Below are 25,479 nucleotides of genomic sequence, written 5' to 3' on the forward strand. Positions count from 1 at the left end.
CGCGCACTGATAGGCGGCACTGACGCACACTGATAGGCGGCACTGATAGGTGGCACTGATGGGTGACACTGAAAGGCAGCTAAGATGGGCACTGATATGTGGCATTGATGTGCACTGGTATGCACTGATATGTGGCATTGATGTGGCACCGATGGGCACTGGCACGTGGCACTGATGAGCACTGACAGGTGGCACTTCTGGGGCCACACTGATCATCAAGGCACACTGATCATCAGTGCCCTGATGATCAGGGTACATGTCCCCTCCGCGGAAAGCCGATTACCGGCTCTCCTCTCCTCTCAAGCTGTCAACTTGACAGCTCGAAAGGAGAGAAATGCCGATAACTGGCATTTCCGTGTTTACATGTGATCAGCTGTGATTGGACACAGCTGATCACATGACCAAGCCGGCATCTTCGGCTCTTTCCATGATCCGCTGTGTCCGAGGCACACAGCGCACCGGCGATAGCCGCGCTGCGCGCTCCCCGAGCTGCGCATGCGCGGTGAGAATGGAAGGACGTCATATATCATGTCCTATCAGAAAGAGAGAACCACCTTGCGCCAGTCATTGTACTATATGGTGGGCGGAAGGTGGTTAATCACTTGCCGACCGCAGTTACCCAAATGACGGCTTCACTGAGGCCGGCCAATTGTGTGGACGTCATATGACGTCCTCCCATAACCTGCTCTCCTGCGCTCCCCCGAGGGTGTGCACCCCGCGCCCTTCATGATCGTTGTGTCCTAGGGACACAGCTGATCACGTGATATGGTAAAAGGCCAATCGCAGCAGCCTTTTACCATGTGATCAGCCGTGTCCAATGACACACTGATCACCGGGAAATGCAATTGCGGTATTTTAGTAGTGAAAAGCATGCATTAATGTTTCAGCTGTCAGCGGGGTTCTCACTGACAGGTGAATGTAAAAGAAAGAATTGCCGGCAATTAAAAAATAATTTAAAAAACGTCATGGGGTCCCTCCTGCCATCCATACCAAGCTCTTCGGGTCTGGTACGGATTTTGAGGGGAAGCCCCAAGCCAAAATAAAAATAAATAAATAATGAAGTGGGGGTCCCTCCCAAAATCCATACCAGACCCTTATCCTAGCATTCAGCCTGGCAGGTCAGGAAAGGGGGGGAGCAAGCGTGCGCCTTTCACATTCAGCTGTCAGTGGGTAATCCCGCTGACAGCAGAAACATTACCACATGGTTTTCACTACTAAAATACTGCATGACTTGATAAAATAACTCATGGGGTATTTTAGTAGCCTTTTTAAGCAAAGTTACTATTTTTCAGTGCATTCTGGACATTTGGGAGGGTCTTCTGAGCTTATCTTTTAAAAACGCTTCTAAACGTAAACGTGCATAATCTGACGTTTTTTACCTATGGTTTCTAGCAGTCAGAAGAATTTTTCAAACGCCCTATGTACATGAGCCCTAAGGAAAAAGATGTCCCAGAACACAGGCAAGGATTATAGAGGGATGCCCAGGGGGCATGTCCTCAAAAGCTTTTCCAGTGTTTAATCACCTGTAGGTACCAGCCTATAATCCAGGGTCTACAAGAAATCAACCTTGTGTCCTGTAATGAACGATTAAAGCGATACTAAAGGCTTATATTTTTTTCTAAAATTAACAAAAATGTCTATACTTACCTGCTGTGTGTTGTGGTTTAGCACATAGCACTCCGGACACTCCTCTTCTCGGGTCCCCCGCAGTCTCTCTTGGCCCCTCTATCCTGTCAGGTGCCCCCACAGCAAGCAGCTTGCTAAGAGGGCACCCACTGCTTCGTGTGTCCATTTACATACGGAAGCCATAGCTTGACCCCACCCCCACCGGCTGTGACTGACAGCAGCAGGAGCCAATGGAGAGGGAGTCCGGGGATAGCCGAGACTCCAGTGTACATCGCTGGATCGGGAGGGGGCTTATGTGAGTATTTGGGGGATGCTGAACAGGGAAGGTTGTTTTTACCTTCATGCATAGAAAAACCTTGAGCCTTTACAACTGCTTTAAACACTTGCTCTCCAGGGGATTTAACCCCCCCCCCCCTTCCTGATCAGGCAATTTTTTACATTACGGCGCTACGTTATTTTAACTGACAATTGCGCGGACATGCAACGCTGCACCCAAATGAAATTTACGTCCTTTTTTCCCCATGAATAGAGCTTTCTTTCAGTGGTATTTGATCGCCTGTGCGTTGTTTATTTTTTGCGCTATTAAAAAAAAAAAAACGAAAATTGAGAAAAACAATATTTTTGACTTTTTGCTAGTAAACATGTCCAGTAAAACAAAATTTAAAAAAAAATAAAAATCTAATTTTGTCAAATTTAGGACAAAATGTATTCTGCTACATGTCTGCTAAAAAAAAAAAAATCTCAATACGAGAAAATTAATTGGATTACATGAAAGTTATAGTGTTTACAAAATGGTATATATATATATATATAAATATAATATGACTGAAAGGGTTAATGTGGGGCAATCAAAGTGTTAACTGTGTGCTGTTTTACTGTGGGCTGTGCTGGTGCTTTCAACTGTAAGCACATTGCTTTGTATGGCTCTGCTATGCACAGCCATGCAAAGCAATGTGCAGGAGCTGACGGAAGAGAACTGTATTCATCGGTAATGCTCCCTGATCACCAGATGCCAGCAAGTTATCAGTGGGCGAGACATGGTGATTGACAGACGAGGCCGCTAATACTGGCGTGGGTAGAGCGTGCGCGCCCCCTACCCGCAAAATCACGTGTATATATATGCGTGATTTTGCGCAACCCTGCCACCCTGTAGCAGTACATCTGCTATAGGGTGGCGGGAAAGTGGTTGAGATACAAGGAGCACTGGTATGTAGTAATCAGAGGATCTTTTTGTAAAAATGTTGCTAAGGATGAACTTCTACTTTAATATGCTTCATGCTGCCTGTGCTTCCAGTTTATCAGGAAACCCTGCCTGCTAAATGTTGTTGTGTTAACATTTACTGTAGAGAATACTAGTTAACCCAGCTGGCCATTTGTGGCTCTCTAGTGGGGTGGGGTTAAAAAAAAAAAAAACGAAAAAAAAAAAAAAAAAAACCCGTAAATAGCCAAATTTTGCCTTTAAAGGGGCCATCGGCTTTAATGCACTATCAGTAGTAAGATGGTCAGTGGTGGGAAAAAAAATGCTACCAAAGATAACCTGTTGGTAAATTGTTGGGTGTCGCAGAATAACGGTATTTTTCCAGTAAATCATGCCACATCTGCAAACAATCTGAGAGGACAACCTACAGCTTATCTGCAGCTTGAGTTTGGCCAGGGCTAGGTGGAGTAAACTGCTAAACGATGGAAAGAAAAGAAGGCTAACACACTGATGGGCTTCCTTGGCTGTCAGATAAATGCCATTTATTGCAGCTTGGCCATTCAAAAAGTGGTCTAAGTGCTGTGCTTCTACTGAGAGCATAACCATTTTTGTGGTAATTACATTTATGTTGAAAAAGTAATACTATAAATGCCCAGACAGCACAACACAAATGCTTCATGTAGCTAGCTCTTTGTGCAGCCATATAATATAGTTTATACATAACAGTTATTATTTCTTCACAAGATTAAAAAAAAAAAAAAAAAGTGTAAAGATTCCAGCATTGTTCCACTCACCCTTTTCACAGTTTGCATTTGCTCCTCTATCCAGAAGAATGCGCACCATTTCAAAACTGCCCATACTAGCTGCATACATCAATGGAGTCCATCCAAACTGAAAGCAGCATTCAGCACTCAATCCTGAAAAGAAACAAAAAAAAACCAAGGTTTTCCACATACAGTACTAAAAAGCGTATCTTACTTTAATGCAAATTACTGGAACCAGTTACAGGCATAAGACAGCAACAAAATAGAGAAAATGCAGTACATGTACCCAACACAAACAAAAAAGAACATTGCTAAAGGAGCATGACCAAAAAAGCAAATTTTCACCAAATGTACAAATGCTATGTGATCTCTCTTAAGTGTTTTTGAAACGGACATTGCAAATTGCAGTGTTCCTGATAGCACTGAATGAATGAATATATATTATATACATTATATACACACATACACTCACCTGTTCAATATCCAGTGAGAGGCAGTGGTGTGGACGAAAATGCCTTATTGATGTCAGAGGATAATGGGCAGACTGGTTCGAGATGATAGAAAGGCAACAGTAACTCAAATAATATAACAAAATGGTGCTGCGCTCTCACACTTATACTTATATAAAATAGTAAATCAAAGTGAAGTTGATAATTATCCCCTTATGAATCCTCTTGTGTATACTGACACAAAATCAATCCTTCATGATACTATACAATCATATACAGTGATATATCTACGAATTAAAATAAAACCATATAAAAAAAGAGAAGTGAAAATACACACACAAAAACAAAAAAAAAAAACAATACATAAACCCTCCTGTGTCCATAAACAGGGTGAAATACCAAATAAAACTATACCACACGTAATAAAACACTTGGCATGAAATGAATGCCCAAAAGGTGTAGTGAAAAATAACTGACAAATGGCACTATTGTGCCTATATGAACAAACAATTGGGACGGTCAGGATAAATTAACCTGACTAAAAGACAATCCACAAGGACTATACAAATCCTTCCACATAAATGTGCAACTAACATGTGACAAGTGCCCACATAAAAAATGTGTATCTATATATACTGTGCTCTAGTCCCCAAACTTGGGACTATGCTGCTATATAAATAGTTAAAAAATAAGTGAATGCACAAATAAAAATCAAGTGACACAAACACATAACTTGAATCAATATGCAAAAAAAGTCCACAAAAAAAGTGCCACCAATTGTAAATAAACAAAAACAATCGTCCACGTGTGTAATCTTCAATATAGCTGGATATATAGAAAACTCCAGCAATAAACATAAATATCGCAGGTTAAAAAAAAAAAAAATCCTTTTCACTGGTAAGATTGCCCCCTTATCTTCATGAAGCGACCCCACAGGGTCAAAATGCTTTTATGCTATTAAGCGCAGCCAACCACTCAATCCTCCAAGTCAGAATCGGTATCACAAATAGTGGTGGTATCCCCCTTCAGAACTTACAGGTAACACTGATCCTGATATCCGAGTGGTTTTCAACTAATCTAATTGCAACACAGCTTCCTTATCAGTGTTTATAAAACAAGAAGAAGAATCCTTCCATCGTGTGATATTGTTTCATTTTTAAATATATTAAAATACAATAAATGCTCACTCACATGTATTGAGTAAATTAACATGCCCACAAATCCTCATAGGAACTCCTGGGTGTACTCCTATGAGTGTATCAAAATGGCGCTTGCGCCAGAAGTGATGTCACCACGTCTTCGTCTCCTGTCCGACGCGTTGCATCACGTACCACGTGACTTTATCAGGAACAACAGCCGTGTTGACAAACCGTGCTATTTTTACTGTCCTCCTGTTAATCTAATGGAAAAAAACCGAGCCGGCAGCCATTTTCCTGAAGACCCGTGGCCATGTTTTAAGAGTCCCTCCTATTCCTACTGTCTCTCCTGTTATTCCTATAGAGAGACAAGCCAGCAGCCATTTTCCCAGAGACCCGCAGCCATATTCCCTAAGTCATACAGGATCGATAAGGATGCAAGGCATTTCTAAAAAACCCTCAATATCACATAAATCCATTTCCAATAAAATGCTTAGAAATGTATCTAAAAAAACCCTAAAATAAATAAATATATATATTCCACCGAGTCCATAATTTATTAATAATAGGGGACTTAGTTATTAAAATATTATATCAAGTCCCACATATCCCTAGGGGTGCACAATAATTAGCCTGTATGGGATAACTCAAATCAAGCCACTTCTTATATTAGATTTAAAACTGAATTTGTATTTAAAAATAAATACCCTAAGACTACACCTCTCTAAAACATATATATACCTAATAAACTCCATATTACTATAAAATCTATAAAATTATTTGATGACCCCCATCTATATAAACTCCTTAGATCTGAAACAAACTAGCTGGTAATTGACATAAATTAAAAATAAATGAATAAATGCTATAAAGCAGAAACCTAGGTGATACGCTGTATTAGTATTATCCCACATCCCCATATTTAATATTTATTAAATATAAAAACTTTCTATTTGGCCTATGTCCATTATAGGTCTTCCCCCTTTTCCGACTGGTATCTGGTTGGGAAAAACGTAAAACGAAAAAACAACTACCCAAAACCAGGCTGTTTTCTTATTGGTGAATATAACCAATATAGGTGTAGGAACTAAGAGGCCAACTTAAACAACATCCATGGAAGTACAACCAGTTTACAAATAATTAGTTTTGAACAACCACCAATATCATTATTCCCCCCATGAAAAAAAAAATTTCCATATTAGATATATCCCTACCATTCAAATTATTCTTAATTGAAACTGTAACTCCCTTTTCCATATACATATATGTCTTACTTTCCCCTTCTCAGTACAGAAGGATCTTTAGAAATCACTAATAAAACAATTAATGTCAAATTCTACATTTAAACCTTTGGGAACTTGTGTTTGAATATCAAAAATCCATATAGATTCAGCCTGGCTGAGGGATATAATTTTTTTACTACCCCTCCAATGTTTCTTACACGTCTCAATCCCCCAGAATATTAGTGTTGATGGATCTTTGTTATGATGTGCCAAAAAATGTTGTGAAACACTGTGTTTTGGATATCCTTTATGTTTTGGACGTGTTCTCAGAGTCTCTTCCATAGAGGTCTCTTTGTCCTTCCTATGTATTGTAACCTGCAGCTACATTGGAGGCCATAAACAACCCCCTCTGTCCTACATGTTATGAAGTCCTTAATTTTAAATATGGATCCATTACTATTAGAAGCACACATACATTTTTTCTTATTTTGACCTTTCGTTACTTTTCACATATGACACCTCTTGCATGGGTAAGAACCTTTGCTGTCCAGGAAGGTAATTTGTTTATTTCTCTTAGGGGGGTCCAGAACATTCTTAGGCAACTTTAATTTAAGAGATGGAGCCCCCCTATATACAAATCTTGGATTTTCTGGTAGTAACACCTATAGTGTTCTATCCGCTCTTAATAAGGCCCAGTGTCTTCTAAAAATATTTTCAACCTTTTTAGAATGGACATTATAATCAAGAATAATAGGCAATTGGTCCCCAGAATCTTCTTTTTTTGTTATATCCTTGATCAGTGAACTATGATTCATATTGGCTACTTCAGTTATTACTCCAATTTTCTTTTGGGGATACCCTTCATCTGTAAACCGATTTCCTATTAATTCAACTTGATCTAGGAAATCTTCCCTATGGGTGCAATTCCTGCTTAGGCGCACAAACTGTCCCTTAGGTATATTCAGCAACCACGGGGGAAAGTGGCAACTGTCTGCAGGGATAAAACCATTTTTATCCAAATTCTTTAAAATAGGTTTTAGTGACAATTTTTCCTTCCAATGAAATATTAAGATCTAAAAAGTTCATTATGTTCCCACGAAAATTTTATATTTTTATTGTTACAATTCAATTGATTTAACAAGCTAATAAAAAGCTCCATTTTTCTCCTTCCCATAGAATAAAAACATCAATGTATCTTTTGTACAGTTTGAGTCCTTTTGGGGAATCTCTATATACTGCTTCCTGTTCCCAGAAACAAGTTGGCTACACTTGGAGCAAACCGAGCCCCCATAGCTACTTCTCTATTTTGACTAAAAAATTCCCTTTTATGCCAAAAATAATTATGATGTAATCCAAATTCAAGACAATCCAATAGGAATTTCCTTTGTGTCCATTCTAGATTCTCTAATTCCCTCAGGGCCCAACCAGTAGCTTCTGTAGCGTCCTTGTGGCTTATGGTATACAGGGATGACATCTGCACTTGCTAAAAATATCCTGGAAGTCCTCATTTCCGCTTGGTCCAATAATTGGATCTAGTGTTTTGTATCTCTGAGGTATGATTTTGATCTCTGTATTAACGGTTGTAAAAAATAATCAACGTACTGTCCCAACCTCGCTCAAACTGATTGTATCCCATTAACTATGGGGCGTCCTGGTGGATATATTTTGTCTTTATGAATTTTTTGTACCGTGTATATTACTGCTATCCGGCATGTATCTGGTACCAAGTACCTTGATTCCTTTTTGGTCAATATTTTTTTATCTACTCCTTTTTTAATTAAATTCTCCAACTCTTTTTTATATTTCAATGTAGGGTCTTTATTCAATTTCTGATGTTTCCTTATCTGCCAATTGTCCATCTAGTTCCTTCATGTAATAATCTTTTAATAAAATCATTATACCTCCCCCTTTGTCGGCTGGTCGAATTACTATATCTTTCCTTTTAGATAATCTTTTCATCCCTATTTCTATTTCTTTGTTAGACAACAATTTAGGGATGTGTCATTTATCCAAATCTTGGGTGACCATTTTTTTTTTAAAGCCTCTATTTGACAGTTTCCACTATTCTGTGGATTGAACAATGATTTATTCCTCAGTGAGGTATATTAGATTCTATCATTAGGAGCATTTGCTTCTATACTTTTAGCCCCCAGTAAATCTAAAGTATTTTTTGATGGTAATTTTCTAATATATTTTTGTATATCTATATAGAGATCAAACTTGTTCGTTGGTTTGGGTGGGGAATATATGAGGCCTTTGTCTAGTACCAGGAGTTCTTTCGTAAGACTAGCCCCACTCAAATTAAAAACTCCTCCTCCTACTGTTCTCTTTCTTTTGTTCCCTGCGACCTGCTCTGCACCCCCTCCTCTGTTTGGACTTCTTCTCCATCCCTCCCTCCCCGGACTCCTCTCTATCCGATCACAATCAAAAAAAACCCCTGGGTGGCTGGTCATATGAAGGTCCATAATCATTCCGTAGTGGCTCATACCTACTACGGACGTCCAGAGCAGCAGTGCTGCAAGTGCAGGCCAGTAGGATGAATGCTTGTTTTTTGGATGGAAGAAAAATGCTGAAATACCCCTGCATGGGAAACTTATGTTATGCTGTTTTTTTCAGAAATTTCTTTTGATAAAATTGGGCAAGGAAAGCCCTTAAAAAGAAGAAAGCGAGTGGCTGAGTGCTTAAAGCTTTACTAGTTCTCACTATATATATATATTTTTTTTTCACATTTTACTTGCATAAGCATGCCTGTTAATTTAATGGAGTCCAAAAGTTCCAATGATTTAAATATTAATATGACAATATGGTGATGGTTACAAGCATGCAGTGTACAAGAGAGCATCGCATTCAAATTAAAGTGGTTTGGCATATGCAGCATACTGCACGTTGTACAAAACCATAAATATTTTTCTTGGAGTCCATTTAGGAAAGAATTAGAAAGAAAGAAGCTTCAGGTTATACTGCCACCTACAGGGGTTTAGGACACAAAAAAAAAAAAAAAAAAATCGTAGGCCAGCCCAGGTTAACTCCCCCTACTACCAGAATGCCTCAATTTTATAACAAACAGTACATGCATCTTTCAAAAGGACTGCAAGAAAAGGATTTCCAATGAGTACAAAAATCCAATTTCCTTTCTAATCCATTGGGGACACAAAGTTAATTGTTAGGCCATATCAAAACAGTCCAACTGAGGGGTGGAAAACAAAGCAAACAAGCCAACTGAAAGATTCTGCAGCTCAAAGAGCCACCTGAAGGACCTTATGCATGAAGCTTGAAAAGTCTAAACAGAACCCTGATGCTAAAAAGTCTGAAGTGCTTCCGGAATGAGTAGAGATTGCCTTGCCAGGAAAGAGTGGAAACCTTATCAGCAAGACCATAAACTCTGATAATCACCTGTAAGCCACTGAGAAAAGGTTGACAGAGAAATTGGTTCACAGGGACCAACTGGAATGAAAAAGATACAGTGCAGTGATTCTGAAGGAAGCATTATTGCAAGACAAGTCTACCACAACCGAAACCACACAGTCAGGGACCGCCGCGGCTCCGTCCCCGGCGCATGCGCACTAGCGGCGGCTCACGCCGGGACACAGGCACCAGGTCCCGGCGGGCCGCGGCTGACAGGAGGCCGCGCATGCGCAGTAGGAGCCTCGGGCGGCCAATGAGAGTGCAGGGTGCGATATTTAAAGATGCCCTGCACTGTCATGGATTGCCGCAAGGTCTGACCTGTTACCTGAAGTTTCCTGTGCCCTGTGATTATAGACCCGGATTGTTTGACCTTCTGCCTGCTCCAGCCCTGACCCGGATTACCTGACTACGCTGCCTTCTCCTGTATTTGACCCGGATTGCCCCTGACTACGCTGCCTTCTCCTATCCCGACCCCCGGCTTGTTTGACCATTCTGCGGACTGACTCCGGTAACTGACCCTGCGTGTGACCTGACCACTCTCTGCCTGCCGTCTCTGTACCTCGCCATTCCCCACGGTGACAACCGCCGGTTTATCCTGCCTGGTCCTGCCGGCCTCCTCACATCTGGCTCTATTCTGGTTTACACTCATTCCCGGAGGCTCCCTCTGCCACTGGTGGTATTGCTCGGAGGTCGTGACCTGGTCCTGGTTCTGCTCCAAGTCCATCCCCACCATCAGGGGCCCTGGTGAAAGCGCAGACCGGGACTAAGACTCCACGCTCCGGGTGATTCCGCCTAGTGGGCTGCCAGAGGTACCACCTGGCAGATCCGTAACACACACATTTACAAAGTCAAGGGAAATGTCCCGATAAACTAGACCCAGACGAAAAGACAAAAGAAATTATGCCCTGGTTGAAGTGAAAAGCCAAACTACCTCAGGTAGAAAGGAAGTTCTTAAGCTCAACATCAACTCCTTCTGCCAGATCATTAGGGGTTCTGTACAGGATTCAGTATAGACACTCATGTTGCAGAGGTGATAGCTACAAGAAAAACCACCTTTAAGAGTGAAGAGGGAATGTCACTGATAAATTCAAGGGGAGGTTTTTGATGTACCGAGAGTTCCCAAGGCATCAGAAGGGGGAAACCCTGAACACAAAAGTCTTAATAAAGGAGTAGGTAACCAACAGTCTCTGGAACAAGATGCAAGAACAGAGAAATGACCCTTAATGGTGTTGAAGACCAAATGCTGGTTGAATCCCAGCTGTCAGAAAGAAAGGATTGGTTTCACAGAAAACTTCCTGGGGTGAAAACCTCACGCTTTCCACCAAGTGAAGCATGTATGCCACATACAGTGACAGACCTTGCAAGAGGTAGACTTCCTACCTCCTACAACAGGATAAGTACTTGAGAAAGAAGATATGGGCGATCTTGAAGAGCCCATGGAGCTTCTTATCAGGTCTGAGCACTACATCTGAATGGGCCAATCCAGAGCACCAAGGATCACCAGAATTACTTCTATCTGAAGCCTGAGAAGTACCTGAGGAAGACATTTCAAAAGAGTGTCTACCAGGGCTCCTCCCCAGCCTGACAGGCTGGCATTTCTCATGAGTTTTATACAAATTACAGAAAGGAAGGACTTTCAACTCCAGAGTCGGATTCCTGAGCCACCAAGCCAAAGACATATCGGTCCACTGTTCAGGTCTGAATTATCCCACAATCAGATTGCGTTGTAGGGATATGGAGTAAAACTGGGCAACTGGAACAGCCTTGAAAGGGGCTACAGTCAGTTCCAGGACTGTCATGGAGAAGAAAAAAGTCAGGAGACTCCCGGATTAAAAAGTACGAGTCTGGAAGTACAGTACAGTATTTGAGGTTTCTCCTGGGGAAGACTAGACCAAGTATTCAAAGCAATAAGTCGATTTCAACATTTTCTGAAGTTTCATGAGCTATCTGAACCTCTGCAAGGTCTGGACTGTGAGGGCTATTTTGTTCTCCAAAACCTGTGCCAACTTTTCCCTTAGGTCATCTAGATATCCAACATTTGGGATGCCCCAAGAACACTGCAGGGCTAATACTGGGGCCAGAACCTTGGTGAACATAAAGGGAACAGAAGATAGGCCAAATTGCAGGGCCACAGAGAGCATAAGCCCTACAGCAAGCTTAAATATAACTGGGGTGATAGGAAAATGGGGAAAATGTATGTATGCATCCTTCCACAGAAATGTCCACAGAAGCCAAGAAGCCTTCCTGTTGAAGGAAGGAGATGACAGACTTGGTGGATTTCATATAGAACTTCTGAACTGGAATAAAGACATTTAGTGTTTTCAGATCCAAGATAGGTCAGATGCCTCCTTTAGGTTTGCAAACCATGAACAGGTTGAAGTAGAACCCCAGACACTGATCTTAAATCCTATATCAGGAGACCCCTTGGGGTGGCTTGGAATCTGCTAATCTGTGCAGCAACACATGAAGATTGCAAGTCATGAAACGGGAAGGAGGCCAGGAGTAAAACTCTCGCTTGAAGCCCCAGGAACAACCTCCCACACCCAAACAGTTACAGGCTGTCCTCAATGGCTAAACAGACTTTCCTCTGTTTTGGAAAATGAGGGCATACCTTCATGTAGAAGATTTTCATGTGGGCTTGGTAGTCTTGGAACTCCAAAACTTGTGGGTGGGCAGAGAACCTAACTTTGGTTTGGACTTGGCTGACGTAGTAAAAATTAAAAAAGGAAGTAGCAGTAGGACACTAGGCAAACAAAAAAACAAAAAAAAACAAAAAAAAAACAAGCCTAGACACAGCCCCTGAAGGAGACCAAGGTATCTACGTCTAGGGTCCACCATCTCTAACATATCAGGTTAAAGATGTCAGGGTGAAGGGCCCCTTGGTCAAGGTAGAGACGGCTGGGGTAATTCATCTTCTACTTGTCCACTTCTGGTATGTGGACAACAGAGATTGCTGTACAGTATTTCTTTATCCACAAGATGATCAGGCTTGCTTACTTCAAGAGTGCCTGGTACCCTCCTTGGCAACTGATGGAGGCCATAGTCATGACATTGTCTGACTGCACCCGAATTGGGTTTCCTTGCAGAAGGGGGGTCCAGTGATGCAGAGGCTTCCTTATCACTCTAAGCTCCATAATGTTAATGGAGAGCTTGGCTGCCCCAAAATGTAAAGGACTGGAAAACTCCACCCCAGCCTAAAAGACTGGCATTTGTCTTTTATTGTGCAACTTGACAGAAACAACTTCCCTATTGTCAAGACTAGGTTGGAAACCTACCAAGCTAGAGAATTTGGCTGGAAAGGAGCTAGGTACATCGAACAAAGGAGCATGCTTATTTCATACCAACAAGGTATGGTGTTGTAAAGGTTGAATGAATCTGGGTGAATGGAAAAAGCCAAGAAGGAGGCCACTATGAAACCCAGAACTCTCTTGAAGAATCTCACACATGGGGGTCTCTTTGATCTCAAGTCCTTAACATGGGTTTGGGCTATGTCTAGAATTAGGCCCATGTATTCCATGGAGGTCACATTTTTGGAAGCGGATCACTCAACCAAAAACCTGAAGCATCTGAACTGTCCCATGGAAACATACAGATAGCTTAAAGGGAGAGGAGTCCTTCAAAAGGTGGTCAACTGGATAACTTGTGGTGTGGATGCCATGAGTTCTGAAAAGGGCAAGAAGAGGCACAAGGACCTTTGCAATTACTCAGGGAGCAGTAGGAAATTGTTTTCAGTTTGTTGCACTGCCAAATGGAAACAATGTCCTACTGCAAAATGTAGAAAGTGACGCGGTGAATAAATGGGTATATGCAGATAGGCATCTTGGATGTCTATGGATGCCAAGTATTTCCCTGGTCTCAGAGAGCCAATAGCTGACCTTGTGGAATCCAAAAAAAAAAAAATTCACAATTTTGGTATTTGTTTAGCAATTTTAGGTCCAGGATAGGATAAATACCCCAAGTTGGGTTTGGTACTGTGAACAAGCTTAAATAAAAATAATTTGAACCTCTATTCTCTACAGCAAGGGTGTCAGGCTCAATTTTGTCAAGGGTCGCATCCTCATTATGGTAGCCCTCAAAAGGTACGATTGTATCTGTAAGACTATATAAAATTACCGTATTTTTCGCTCCATAAGACGCACCTGACCATAAGACGCACCTAGGTTTTAGAGGCAGAAAACAGGAAAAAATATTCTGAACCAATGGACTGCAGACATAGTACAGGAGATGACCAGAGACTGCGGACATAGTACAGGAGATGACCAGAGACTGCGGACATAGTACAGGAGATGACCAGAGACTGCGGACATAGTACAGGAGATGAGCAGAGACTGCGGACATAGTACAGGAGATGACCAGAGACTGCGGACAGTACAGGAGATGACCAGAGACTGCGGACAGTACAGGAGATGACTGCTGACCTTTCGGGAGGGGGGGGGGGAGCGGGTACCTGAATTTGACAGGTACCCGCTCTTACTTCCGTGTTCTTTAGTTAGTGCCCGCTCTGCAGCGGGACCTTACCTGTTCCTCTATCCAGCCGCGCGCTGTCTTCCCGGCTTCTGTAGTGTGGGCGCTCGGCTTGACAGCCGGGTGTCCAGTGCGCATGAGCAAGAAGCGATGCGCTTTGTGATCCGACGGCTTCTGGGACCTGTCATGTGTCCCAGGTGCTGCCTTACCATTCACAAACAGCACCGCTTCTTGCACATGCGCACTTGGCACCCGGCTGTCAATCCGAGCGCCCACACTACAGAAGTCGGGAAGACAGCGTGCCGCTGGATAGAGGAACAGGTAAGGTCCCGCTGCAGAGCTGCATAAGACACACTGACATTTTCCCCCCTTTTTTGGGGGGAAAAAAGTGCGTCTTATGGAGCGAAAAATACAGTATCTATTCTTTATCATATTAAATAGTTGCCTCTACATTCGATTACTGGTTTTAGTAATAATTTTGCTGTGAAGGATAGGTACAGACTGGCACAAAGCCCACTCACACTCCTGTAGCAGAGGTCTTAAAAGGAGGGTCGCACACTGCTGGTATCATCTACAAGAAACTTTATCGGAGACTGCTCAGACAGAACATAGCTCTGCCATGGTGTTCTGTCTCAGCAGTCACAATAAAATATTTTGTGGATACCAGCGGTGTGTGCCTCATTTTCAACTGGCATAAAACTATATTATTCTCATAATTATTAGCAGATGTCAAGAGACCCCCACCATCCCTTACATCACTATGCACCCCCCCTTAACTTGTGCTGAGGCGGGAAAAAGCTGGGGTGGAGCTGGGAAGCAGAAAGCGTGGGGTCTGGAGGAGGAACTGAGTAGAGCTGGAGCAAGCTGTTGAAGTCAGTTGAATGATGAGATTGGGGAGGGGGAGGCGGAAACGAAGGGGTGCTATGTTTTAAGGAGGTAGAGGACTCCTGACAAAGGGTATTTTGGAGCTTTACACTGGAGAACCACCTTTCCTGCTGTGGCATCTGTGATGTATTTGTCAGATGCCTTAATTCTCCGTCAAAAGGGCATACGTGTGAGGAGTCTTTTAGCTGACCAGGCTTTGAGCATCAAGATTCATGCACTTTGAAATCAGAATTATTCTGGTGGTTTGTGTCATAACTTGTTCAAAAACATCCACATAAAAGAGCAAGGAGAAGGTAATTGTAATTGCTCAGGTAAATTACATTCCTGGCATACAAGACAAAGTGGTTGTTTATTGCCCTACACCAGTTAGTTGCAGTTTGACAGAAATGGTAGCAATAGCTAGTAGCAGAGCTGGGTATGAAAGATATTGAGAGCTTTTAAGAGCATCTGAAACTTCCTATCAGCAGAATTTTTGAATGAATGAACATCTTCAATGGAACAGTGAGATGTTTAAGACCCAGTAGTAGACCCTATTGTCTTGAACAGACAACCTCTTTATGAACATTCCTTTTTCACTGGATAGAGCTCAGCAATAATTTACAGAGGGGTGATTGACCTTCTTCTAGGGTGGGCATATTGAGTTCAGAAAAAAAAATTGGAACTACCACTATTTTATTCTCTTGGGTGTCTGCTTTCAGAAAATATATAATGTTTGGGGGCTTTGTAAAGTCTTCAGGTCTAAAATGATTTTTTTTTTTAAACGTGTGCAAAAAAATGCAAAAATGGCTCTGGCAGTGAAAGGGCTAAGGCCTTTAGTGGCTAGCCATGTAGTGAAGTACTTCAATGCATGTGATGGAGAATTGACCTGCATAAGTATCATGGTCTCCCTTAAAGTTGCATTTTTTTCCTGTACCACTGCTTGAAGAAAGGGTCTTCTAAAAAACTGGCAGTATGTTTGGGAGTTGATTGAGTCCATCTTCAACCCAAAAAAAACCAACTTTCTGATCTCTATTATTACCAGCCCATACTAGTACCCCACCTCCACCTTGCTGGCATCGGAGTTGAAGTGGAGTTCTGTGCCAGTTACTGATCCAGCCACAGGCCCATCCATATAGTCCATTAAGAGCCACTCATCTCATCAGTCCATAAAACCTTTGAAAAACCTCTCTTCAGATATTTCTTGGCCCAGTCTTGCAGTTTCGGTGTATATGCCTTGTTCAGTGGTGGCCGGGTTTCAGCCTTACCAAAAGGTAATTTGGCCATATATCTGAGCACTGAACACCTTGTACTTGTGGACACTCTAGGTAGGTTGCAGTTTTGGAATATGTTAGCACTGGACAATAATGGGTTCCCAGTAGCTTCATGTTTGATTCTTCTCAAATCTTTGGCAGTTAACTTGCGTCTTTTTTATCAACAGGTTTCTTGTGACCCTGTTGACCATTTGCAACAAAACGTTTGATGGTTCTGTGAACAAGCCCCAATATCTTAGCAATTTCAAGAGTGCTGCATCCCTCTGAAAAACTTTATAATTTTTGACTTTGCAGTCAGTTAAATGTCTGACTCATTTTGCCTGAGGAAAAGTAGCTGCCTAATAATTATGCACACCTTGATTTAAGGCGTTTATCTCCTTAGGCCACACCCTCCTTTACACAAATACACATCACCTGATATCCTTAAATCCAATGAGCATTCAAGTTTATACAGCTTTTGCGTTGGACAATATGCATAAAAATTATGATTTGGTCAAAATACGCACTTGCCTAATAAATGTTCACACCGTGTATAATGTTCTGGGAGTTTAATTTTTTTTTGCCAAAAATTAAGATTTTTACATGTATGCGAAAAATAAAAAATATAGCTCTGGAGCCGAACTTGTTAATTTCTTCATTCTCCATAGCAGACTAAATTTTGGCCTAACTTTATGAAGAAAGTTTTTGTTTTTGCAAGAAAAGAAATCTAAGAAATAATCTAATCTAAGAAATTTTTTTTTCAAAATGTTTAGTATTTTTTCCTTTATATAGCAAAAATAAAACAATGGTGATTAAATACCAGCAAAAGAAAGCTCTGAGTGAAAAAAAAAAAAAAAAAGTACAAATTTAATTTGGGTACAATATTGCATAACCGATCAGTTGCCAACACAGTGATGAATAGCAAAAAATGTCCTGGTCATGAAGGGGGTAAAACCTTCCATGGGTCAAGTAGTTAAATAGAAAGTAAACAGGAGAAATCAAAATCATTCTTACAGGGTGCGTGCTAGATGTGAGCCTTTGTGTGTGTGTGTACTGCAACAAATCCTTCTTGCAGTGTCTGTGCCTTATTCAGTCCTACTATCATCTGCTGGGTTTCGGCCTAGCTCAAGGCTACAAGATTGTTATGTGTCCTGACATATCTGGAGCTACCTCATTTACTTTAAGCACTTTCTAAACCTCTTGCCTCCCTGCCCAACTCTTTTGGCATTATAGTGGTCTACGAACCTTTGCTCTCGGTGACTTTGGAGTGATCACAGAAGAGGATGACATTTAGTTTGGTTACGGGTATAAAACGGACGAGCCAGTTTTGTTGGGGTGTTAGCTGGTCAGTAGCTGTTTGTTAATGTTTTTGCCAACCTCTTGCACCCTGCCTCATACAGTTTACAGTAAATGATATCCTATTCACACTTCCATGGTACTGACTGTTTTGGGTGTATGGCGATTCTACCTGTTGGTTGGTTATTAGTATTCCAAGCTCCTTTATGTTTTATTTCACATACCTTACTCCTCAGACCATAGTCACCCTTTTACTCAGGTATGGAACTTAATAAATAACATTGCTGACAATTTAAAAAAAGTAAAAAAAAAAAAAAACAACATGTTTTTTTTTCCCCCTTTCCTTTTTTCGGGTCGGTGGTGGTGGAGGGCGGCGTGATTGACGATGCATCTACACCGGGGGACTTTATTTTTTTTTAATAAAGGACTTGTCAAAAACTTGTGTTCTGTTTTTATTTACTATGTACCGCACACTCATTCACATAGGGGGGGGCTAGATCTGGGGACCCCCTTGTTAAAGGGGGCTTCCACATTCCGAAAACCCCCCCCGCCCGCAGACCCCCACAACCACCAGCCAGGGTTGTGGGGAAGAGGCCCATGTCCTCATCAACATGGGGACAGGGTGCTTTGCCCCAAAGCACCCCCCATGTTGAGGTCATGTGGCTTAGTATGGTTCGGGGGGGGGGGGGGGAGGGGGCTCGCTAGCCTGGTATGGATTGGGGGAACCTCAATGCAAGTTTCTTTCACTTTTCTTATTGCCGACGATGTATTTTTTTTTTACATTCAGCTGTCAGTGGGGAACCTCGCTAACAGCTGATGACTCATCAGTTGTTAAGGACATGGCAGTCGGCTTTCTGGCCCTCTCCTTAATGGCCCAGCTTCTTAATGATGAAGCTACTAAAACATAGCTTACACACTAGGCTAAACACAGTGTTCATTCCTCCCCCCCCGGGCTCTGACAGTTAGACATGCGTTTACACCATTTCCAGTCACACTATCATTACAGACCTAATGAACCTGTTTTTTGACATAACCATATATGCATGTGTCATCACCACACTATCACTACAGACCAAATTAACCTGTCCTTTGACCTAACCATATACACATGCACCTCCGTTACAGCATGCTTTCTAATCTACGTATGGTTGCCACATACCCATTGCACTGCTGTGGTTACCATAAATTATGCAACTCATTTATCACCCTTTGCCCCTTTTGACGTCCCCTAATTTCCTCTCCATTCTGGGAACCTATACCATAGCTATTTTCCTGTGCAGGGTCATCCTCTACCAATCGTCCATTCTGTCCTTTTTATATGGGTACACACACACACACACACACACACACACACACACACACACACACACACACACACACACACACACACACACACACACACACACACACACACACACTTTTAATACATACCAATTTAAAATAAATATAACATTTTTATTATATACATTTTTACAATTTTCTACATTTCCTTTTTACTATTCTCATTATCTTATATACATTAATGTCTCTCCATACAAGATATTTTTATAAATTATAATTTTTTTTCTCCCCCCTTATTTTCGGTTTGCTTTTGAATTTTTTCAGTTTTTCCTAATGCCATGCTTTTTAACATTACCTCCAAGTGTCTCATATTGTCATCAACATTCACCATTTAATTCCTTTTATATTGTGATCTTGCTTTTATGTTAAACCCACGTTTCATGATATGTTTATATAAGTATATTATCCCTCCACCAGTGGCATTGTTTTTCCTGTTCACAGACAGCTTGTCTGCTGCTCTGTGGCAGTATCCTCCTCCTTTCCAGGCCCCTGGCCCTGTCCATCATCCACCCCTTGCTCTACATAAGGCTTCTTCGACCCCCTGCTCCTCCCTGCCTGATGAAAGAGCGCGCCTGGACTCCTCTCATCCCGCACATGCTCAGAAACACGTTGCAGTTTGATGACGTCAGACGCCACACGTGCTGATCCCGGACATCTTGAAGACTCTGCCAGGGTTTTACCATCTATGCTGCATATGCACAGCGCCATCTGCTGACAGACACCTTGGAGATTCCACCAGGCTTACCATCCATGTTGCACATGCACAGCACCACCTGCTGGCGGACTCAACCGATCTCCTCTCTGGATCAGTCACATAACATCTGGCTATAGATGTCTCACCCTCTTACCCATGAGCCTGTTTTTAAATTCTAAGATGTGAGTTACTACTTACCTTTCTATTAAATACCTTCACAGTACACACTTAGAGGTGCTGTGTTTCTTTGATACAGCATATCTGGGCTTTTATAGGGCCCTTCGTAACTTACTGTATAGGGGTGTCTTATCCAATTACCCATTCTATGAAGACATTACTTAAAGCTTGGTGTCTCAGGATCGCTAGGTCCCCTCATCACTGATCACCTCCTACTCCCCTATGGTCCCATCTGGACTTGCAAATTTGGTTAAAATAACAAATCCCCTTATGAGGGTGGTGTACTCAGGGGTTACAACTTTCTGAAACCCAATATGCCCTACCTAACTTCCATCTATTCCAGTACCTCCATCTGCACCATGCATTTCAGACAATTTCGTAGTCAACAGATGGAGTTTCTACTATGGAATGACCCTCTGGTAATGCTGTTGCCTATTATCTACAAGACACTTCATCCATCTATTCATGATGACCTTGGAAAATTGATAGCTTGCTGGCGTGCAGAGGTTCTGGAACTCGATACTGAAGATTGGAAGGATATTTGGGATTGTTCTATGCAGCAAATGGTATCTACAAGGGATCTATTAATCCAATTTAAAGTTCTTCCTAGAGTATACTTTACACCTCAAAAACTACATAGAATCTTCCCTACACATCCATCTATGTGTTGGCGTTGTCCAAAAGATCCAGCAACACTTTATCATGACTTCTGGCATTGTCCGGTTATACAATAATTTTGGGAAGAGGTGTCCAGATGCATAGGTGCTACAACCTCCACATCTGTCCCCCTGACAAATTAAATGTGTATTTGGGCCTAGTTCATTTATGTCTAAAGCAATGAGAACAGTTCTAGGACTGTTGTATGCCCATAAAGCAATATTTCTCAAATCAAAGTCTCCATTAGCATCCACTCTAAAATTTTGGAGGCATTAAGTTAATGCAGCTGTGCCACTACACAAAATTCACTTATGAATCCAGAGGATGCCAGACAACATTTTCCAAGGTAAGGGATATATGGTGTGATGACTTTTGGACAGTTTATTAAGAAAAATGATATTATCCCAAGTTAGGAAATTCTAAGCTGACTGTCATGGGTTAACATCCTTAGTTGATTTCAGGTGACCTTCCAGGAAACTATCCTAAACAATGAGTGGAAGAGATTTGTTTAAAAGACAATAGGATTAAACACCACTATTTGAATTTCTGCAGGTGATCAAACACAGTACCAGAAATGACAATGGTGGGATCTGACTCTGGTTATTCCAAAACATTGCAGATGTGTGTCATCTAAACAAGCACCATTGTCTATGGGAAGCCAGGAAATACTTCAGTTGCAGGAAACTCAATTATAGTGAGTAGAACATCTCACTAAACTCCAACTGGATGTGTACTCTAATTATCACACAATAGTGCTAGTAACAAGAGGCAATCTTTCCTTGAACTGTGCAATCAGCACAAGGTGAAACCTGGGTCATTTAAGATACAAAGAAGTGTGGCATATATCAACAGAAATATTATCAACAGTATATTCCCACACACCAAAATCTATTCAATAAAGTTGGGTAATGCATACCACTCAACTGAAGATCATGCAGTTAAAAATATAAGATGGTTTGTGAGTTAGGTAATTTCTATATTTCCAAAGGAAATCAGCCATCCCATTACAGTTTATATCAGAAAAATGAGAAACCAAATGAATTCACATCTTTCTATGGTCCTTATCCAAGAGTTAGAAGGGAAATCATCTATACTTGAATAGGATATATATTTGATCCACAAAGACATACTGCTTATATAAAAGTGAGTCATCATTAAGACCACCAATTCATTTGTAATACCTAATTGTCCCCAGTGGACAGGTTAGGAACATCTATAGGTACGCAAACTTCTCAACCGCCCAATCAACAAGCCTGTTGGGAGGTCCCTCGGAACAAAGGACTTGTATGGTTTAAACCACCAGACAACTACTTCTAAAAGACGACTTCTGAAATCTTCTGACATCTTCTAACAACTTGAATATTCTACAATCTACTAGGACAAGCTTCTGATCTTCAAGACTTCTATAATCTTCTGAAAACACTAATCTTCTTGTTCACTTCTGAACTACTCCTAAAACTACTTCTTCACTACCCTACTACCACTATATACTGCACTATACCTCAATTGCTACCTGCGGCCATTTTGCTGAGAACTTCCAGCCGCCATTTTGAAGGAAAAGATTTCCACCAGAGACGCTGATGCTCAGTTAAATTCTGGTGCCTGACTGCCCAGAAATCCTTCTTTTCCCAACTGCATCCCACTGGGGAGGCCTCAAAATCAAGATTCTGGGAGTGGTGAGACTGTGCCAGAATATTGTAATTTTCTTTGACATTCCAAACTTTCTAAGATTTATAACATTTTATTGTGTGGTTAGGAATGTATTAAGGTCCTCTGAATTATTAATAACTATAACGGTTTGAATATTGGTATTGAGGTTATATATTGCATACTAATTTGTAGGGTTGTGGTGGTGCTAATTATTAGAGATACTTTCTTATTTCCCTATGGCCACGGGAAATGAGAAATAATATCTGAAGCACTATAGGTTGCAACTAACCTCTCAAAATTTTGTTTTTCCTTTATTTGATAATCATATCTTGTATGATACCATAAAGATTAGCATATTATATCTTTGATTGTGTGTACGAATATATTCATCACCAGTATTCTGCGTTTGTATTAAAATTATATATATATATATATATATATATATATATATATATATATATATATATACACACACACAGTCAGGTCCATAAATATTGGGACATCGACACAAATCTAACATTTTTGGCTCTATACACCACCACAATGGATTTGAAATTAAACGAACAAGATGTGCTTTAACTGCAGACTGTCAGCTTTAATTTGAAGGTATTTACATCCAAATCAGGTGAACGGTGTAGGAATTACAACAGTTTGCATATGTGCCTCCCACTTGTTAGGGGACCAAAAGTAATGGGACAATTGGCTTCTCAGCTGTTCCATGGCCAGGTGTGTGTTATTCCCTCATTATCCTAATTACAATGAGCAGATAAAAGGTCCAGAGTTCATTTCAAGTGTGCTATTTGCATTTGGAATCTCTTGCTGTCAACTCTCAAGATGAGATCCAAAGATCTGTCACTATCAGTGAAGCAAGCCATCATTAGGCTGAAAAAGCAAAACAAACCCATCAGAGAGATAGCAAAAACATTAGGCGTGGCCAAAACAACTGTTTGGAACATTCTTAAAAAGAAGTAACGCACCAGTGAGCTCAGCAACACCAAAAGACCCGGAAGACCATGAAAAACAACTGTGGTTGATGACCGAAGAATTCTTTCCCTGGTGAAGAAAACACTATACACAACAGTTGACCAGATCAAGAACACTCTCCAGGAGGTAGGTGTATGTGTTGCAAAGTCAATAAAGAGAAGACTTCACCAGAGTGAATACAGAGGGTTCACCGCAAGATGTAAACCATTGGTGAACCTCAAAAATAGGAAGGCCAGATTAGAGTTTGCCAAACGACATCTAAAAAAGCCTTCACAGTTCTGGAACAACATCCTATGGACAGATGAGACCAAGATAAACTTGTACCAGAGTGACGGGAAGAGAAGAGTATGGAGAAGGAGAGGAACTGCTCATGATCCTAAGCATACCACCTCATCAGTGAAGCATGGTGGTAGTAGTGTCATGGCGTGGGCATGTATAGCTGTCAATGGAACTGGTTCTCTTCTATTTATTGATGATGTGACTGCTGACAACAGCAGCAGGATGAATTCTGAAATGTTTCGGGCAATATTATCTGCTCATATTCAGCCAAATGCTTCAGAACTCATTGTACGCCGCTTCACAGTGCAGATGGACAATGACCCAAAGCATACTGCAAAAGCAACCAAAGAGTTTTTTAAGGGAAAGAAGTGGAATGTTATGCAATGGCCAAGTCAATCGCCTGACCTGAATCCGATTGAGCATGCGTTTCACTTGCTGAAAACAAAACTGAAGGGAAAATGCCCCAAGAACAAGCAGGAACTGAAGACAGTTGCAGTAGAGGCCTGGCAGAGCATCACCAGGGATGAAACCCAGCGTCTGGTGATGTCTATGCGTTCCAGACTTCAGGCTGTAATTGACTGCAAAGGATTTGCAACCAAGTATTAAAAAGTGAAAGCTTGATTTATGATTATTATTCTGTCCCATTACTTTTGGTCCCTTAGCAAGTGGGAGGCACATATGCAAACTGTTGTAATTCCTACACCGTTCACCTGATTTGGATGTAAATACCCTCAAATTAAAGCTGACAGTCTGCAGTTAAAGCACATTTTGTTCTTTTCATTTCAAATCCATTGTGGTGGTGTATAGAGCCAAAAATGTTAGAATTGTGTTGATGTCCCAATATTTATGGACCTGACTGTGTGTGTATATATATATATATATATATATATATATATATATATATATATATATATATATATATATATATATATATATATATATATATACACACACACATAAATTTATCAAAAAGGCAAATTTTGTGTATATAGTACGAAATCATATTGGTGAAAAAACTCAAGCTATATTATTAAGTGGTGATCAAATTATTAAGGTGTCCAAATTATTGATTTCTTAAATATTTGCCGTATTTTAACAGCTGGACGCACTGCAATATTTTGTTTAAGGGAGAGGACACCGCCCTACGTGTTTAGAATAAATTATTTCATAAACCACCACAATGGATAGACTCATCTACTACCATGGCCTCCTGTGATACTACTACCTGGCTACCTAGAGTCCTTCTCATGTCTCAACTTTTAGGACATGAGGTTTTGTAGGAAGTTTTCTAGTCAATTTTCTTTTTATGCTAAAATACTGATCTGTGACTTAATGAGTGCCAGAAATGTTGGTTGCCAAGTTGTTACTATAGCAGATTTTCTATTTTGTTACTTGACTCTGGGTATGCCCAGTAGGCTTTATTTTGTATTTATACAATTTTGTAATAAAAATTGGAAAAATATAAAAAAAATATTCTTCTAGGTACTCTTGCACAGAGTTTTTGAAGAAATTCGGCAGGTAACTTGTTCCAAATAACTTGGAGAAGTAATCACAGATCTTCTGTGGATGTTGACTGCCCCAAATCCTTCCGTCTTTTCATGTAATTACTAATAGACTTGATGATGCGGAGATCTGGGCTCTGTGGAGGTCAAACCATCACTTCCGGGACTCCATGCTATTCTTTACACTGAAGATAGTTCTTAATGACATTGGCTGCATGTTTAGGCTGCTTGTCCTGTTTCAGAATTTGGGGCCAATCACATGTCTCCCAGATAGTATGATGGATAAGTATCTGCCTGTATTTCTCAGTATTTAGGACACCACTGATCCTGATCAAATCTCTAACTCCATTTGCAGAAATGCAGCCCCAAACTTGCAAGGAAGCTCCACCATGTGTCAATGTTGCTGGCAGATACTCAATGTACCACTCTCCAGCCTTTCAGCTAAAAAACTGAAAACCGCCTTGTGCTACAAATATTTCAAAATTTTTCTGCACCCCACTTCCTATGTTTTTGTGCACAG

The 25,479-nt window shown here is 41.0% G+C and overlaps 1 protein-coding gene across 1 annotated transcript in view; it reads right to left on the minus strand.

The window, feature by feature from the left end:
• Positions 1 to 25,479, minus strand: part of ASZ1 (ankyrin repeat, SAM and basic leucine zipper domain containing 1) — a 361,039-nt gene that overhangs the window by 292,560 nt on the left and 43,000 nt on the right. Inside the window, exon 3 of the mRNA XM_089672151.1 lies at positions 3,619 to 3,741. Coding sequence (XP_089528277.1) covers positions 3,619 to 3,741 — 123 coding nt within the window. The remainder of the gene's footprint in view (positions 1 to 3,618; positions 3,742 to 25,479) is intronic.

Source organism: Staurois parvus, unplaced genomic scaffold (genome assembly GCF_062004578.1).
Source record: "Staurois parvus isolate SC_StPar_1 unplaced genomic scaffold, SC_StPar_1.0 ptg000120l, whole genome shotgun sequence".
Taxonomy (NCBI): Eukaryota; Metazoa; Chordata; class Amphibia; order Anura; family Ranidae; genus Staurois; species Staurois parvus.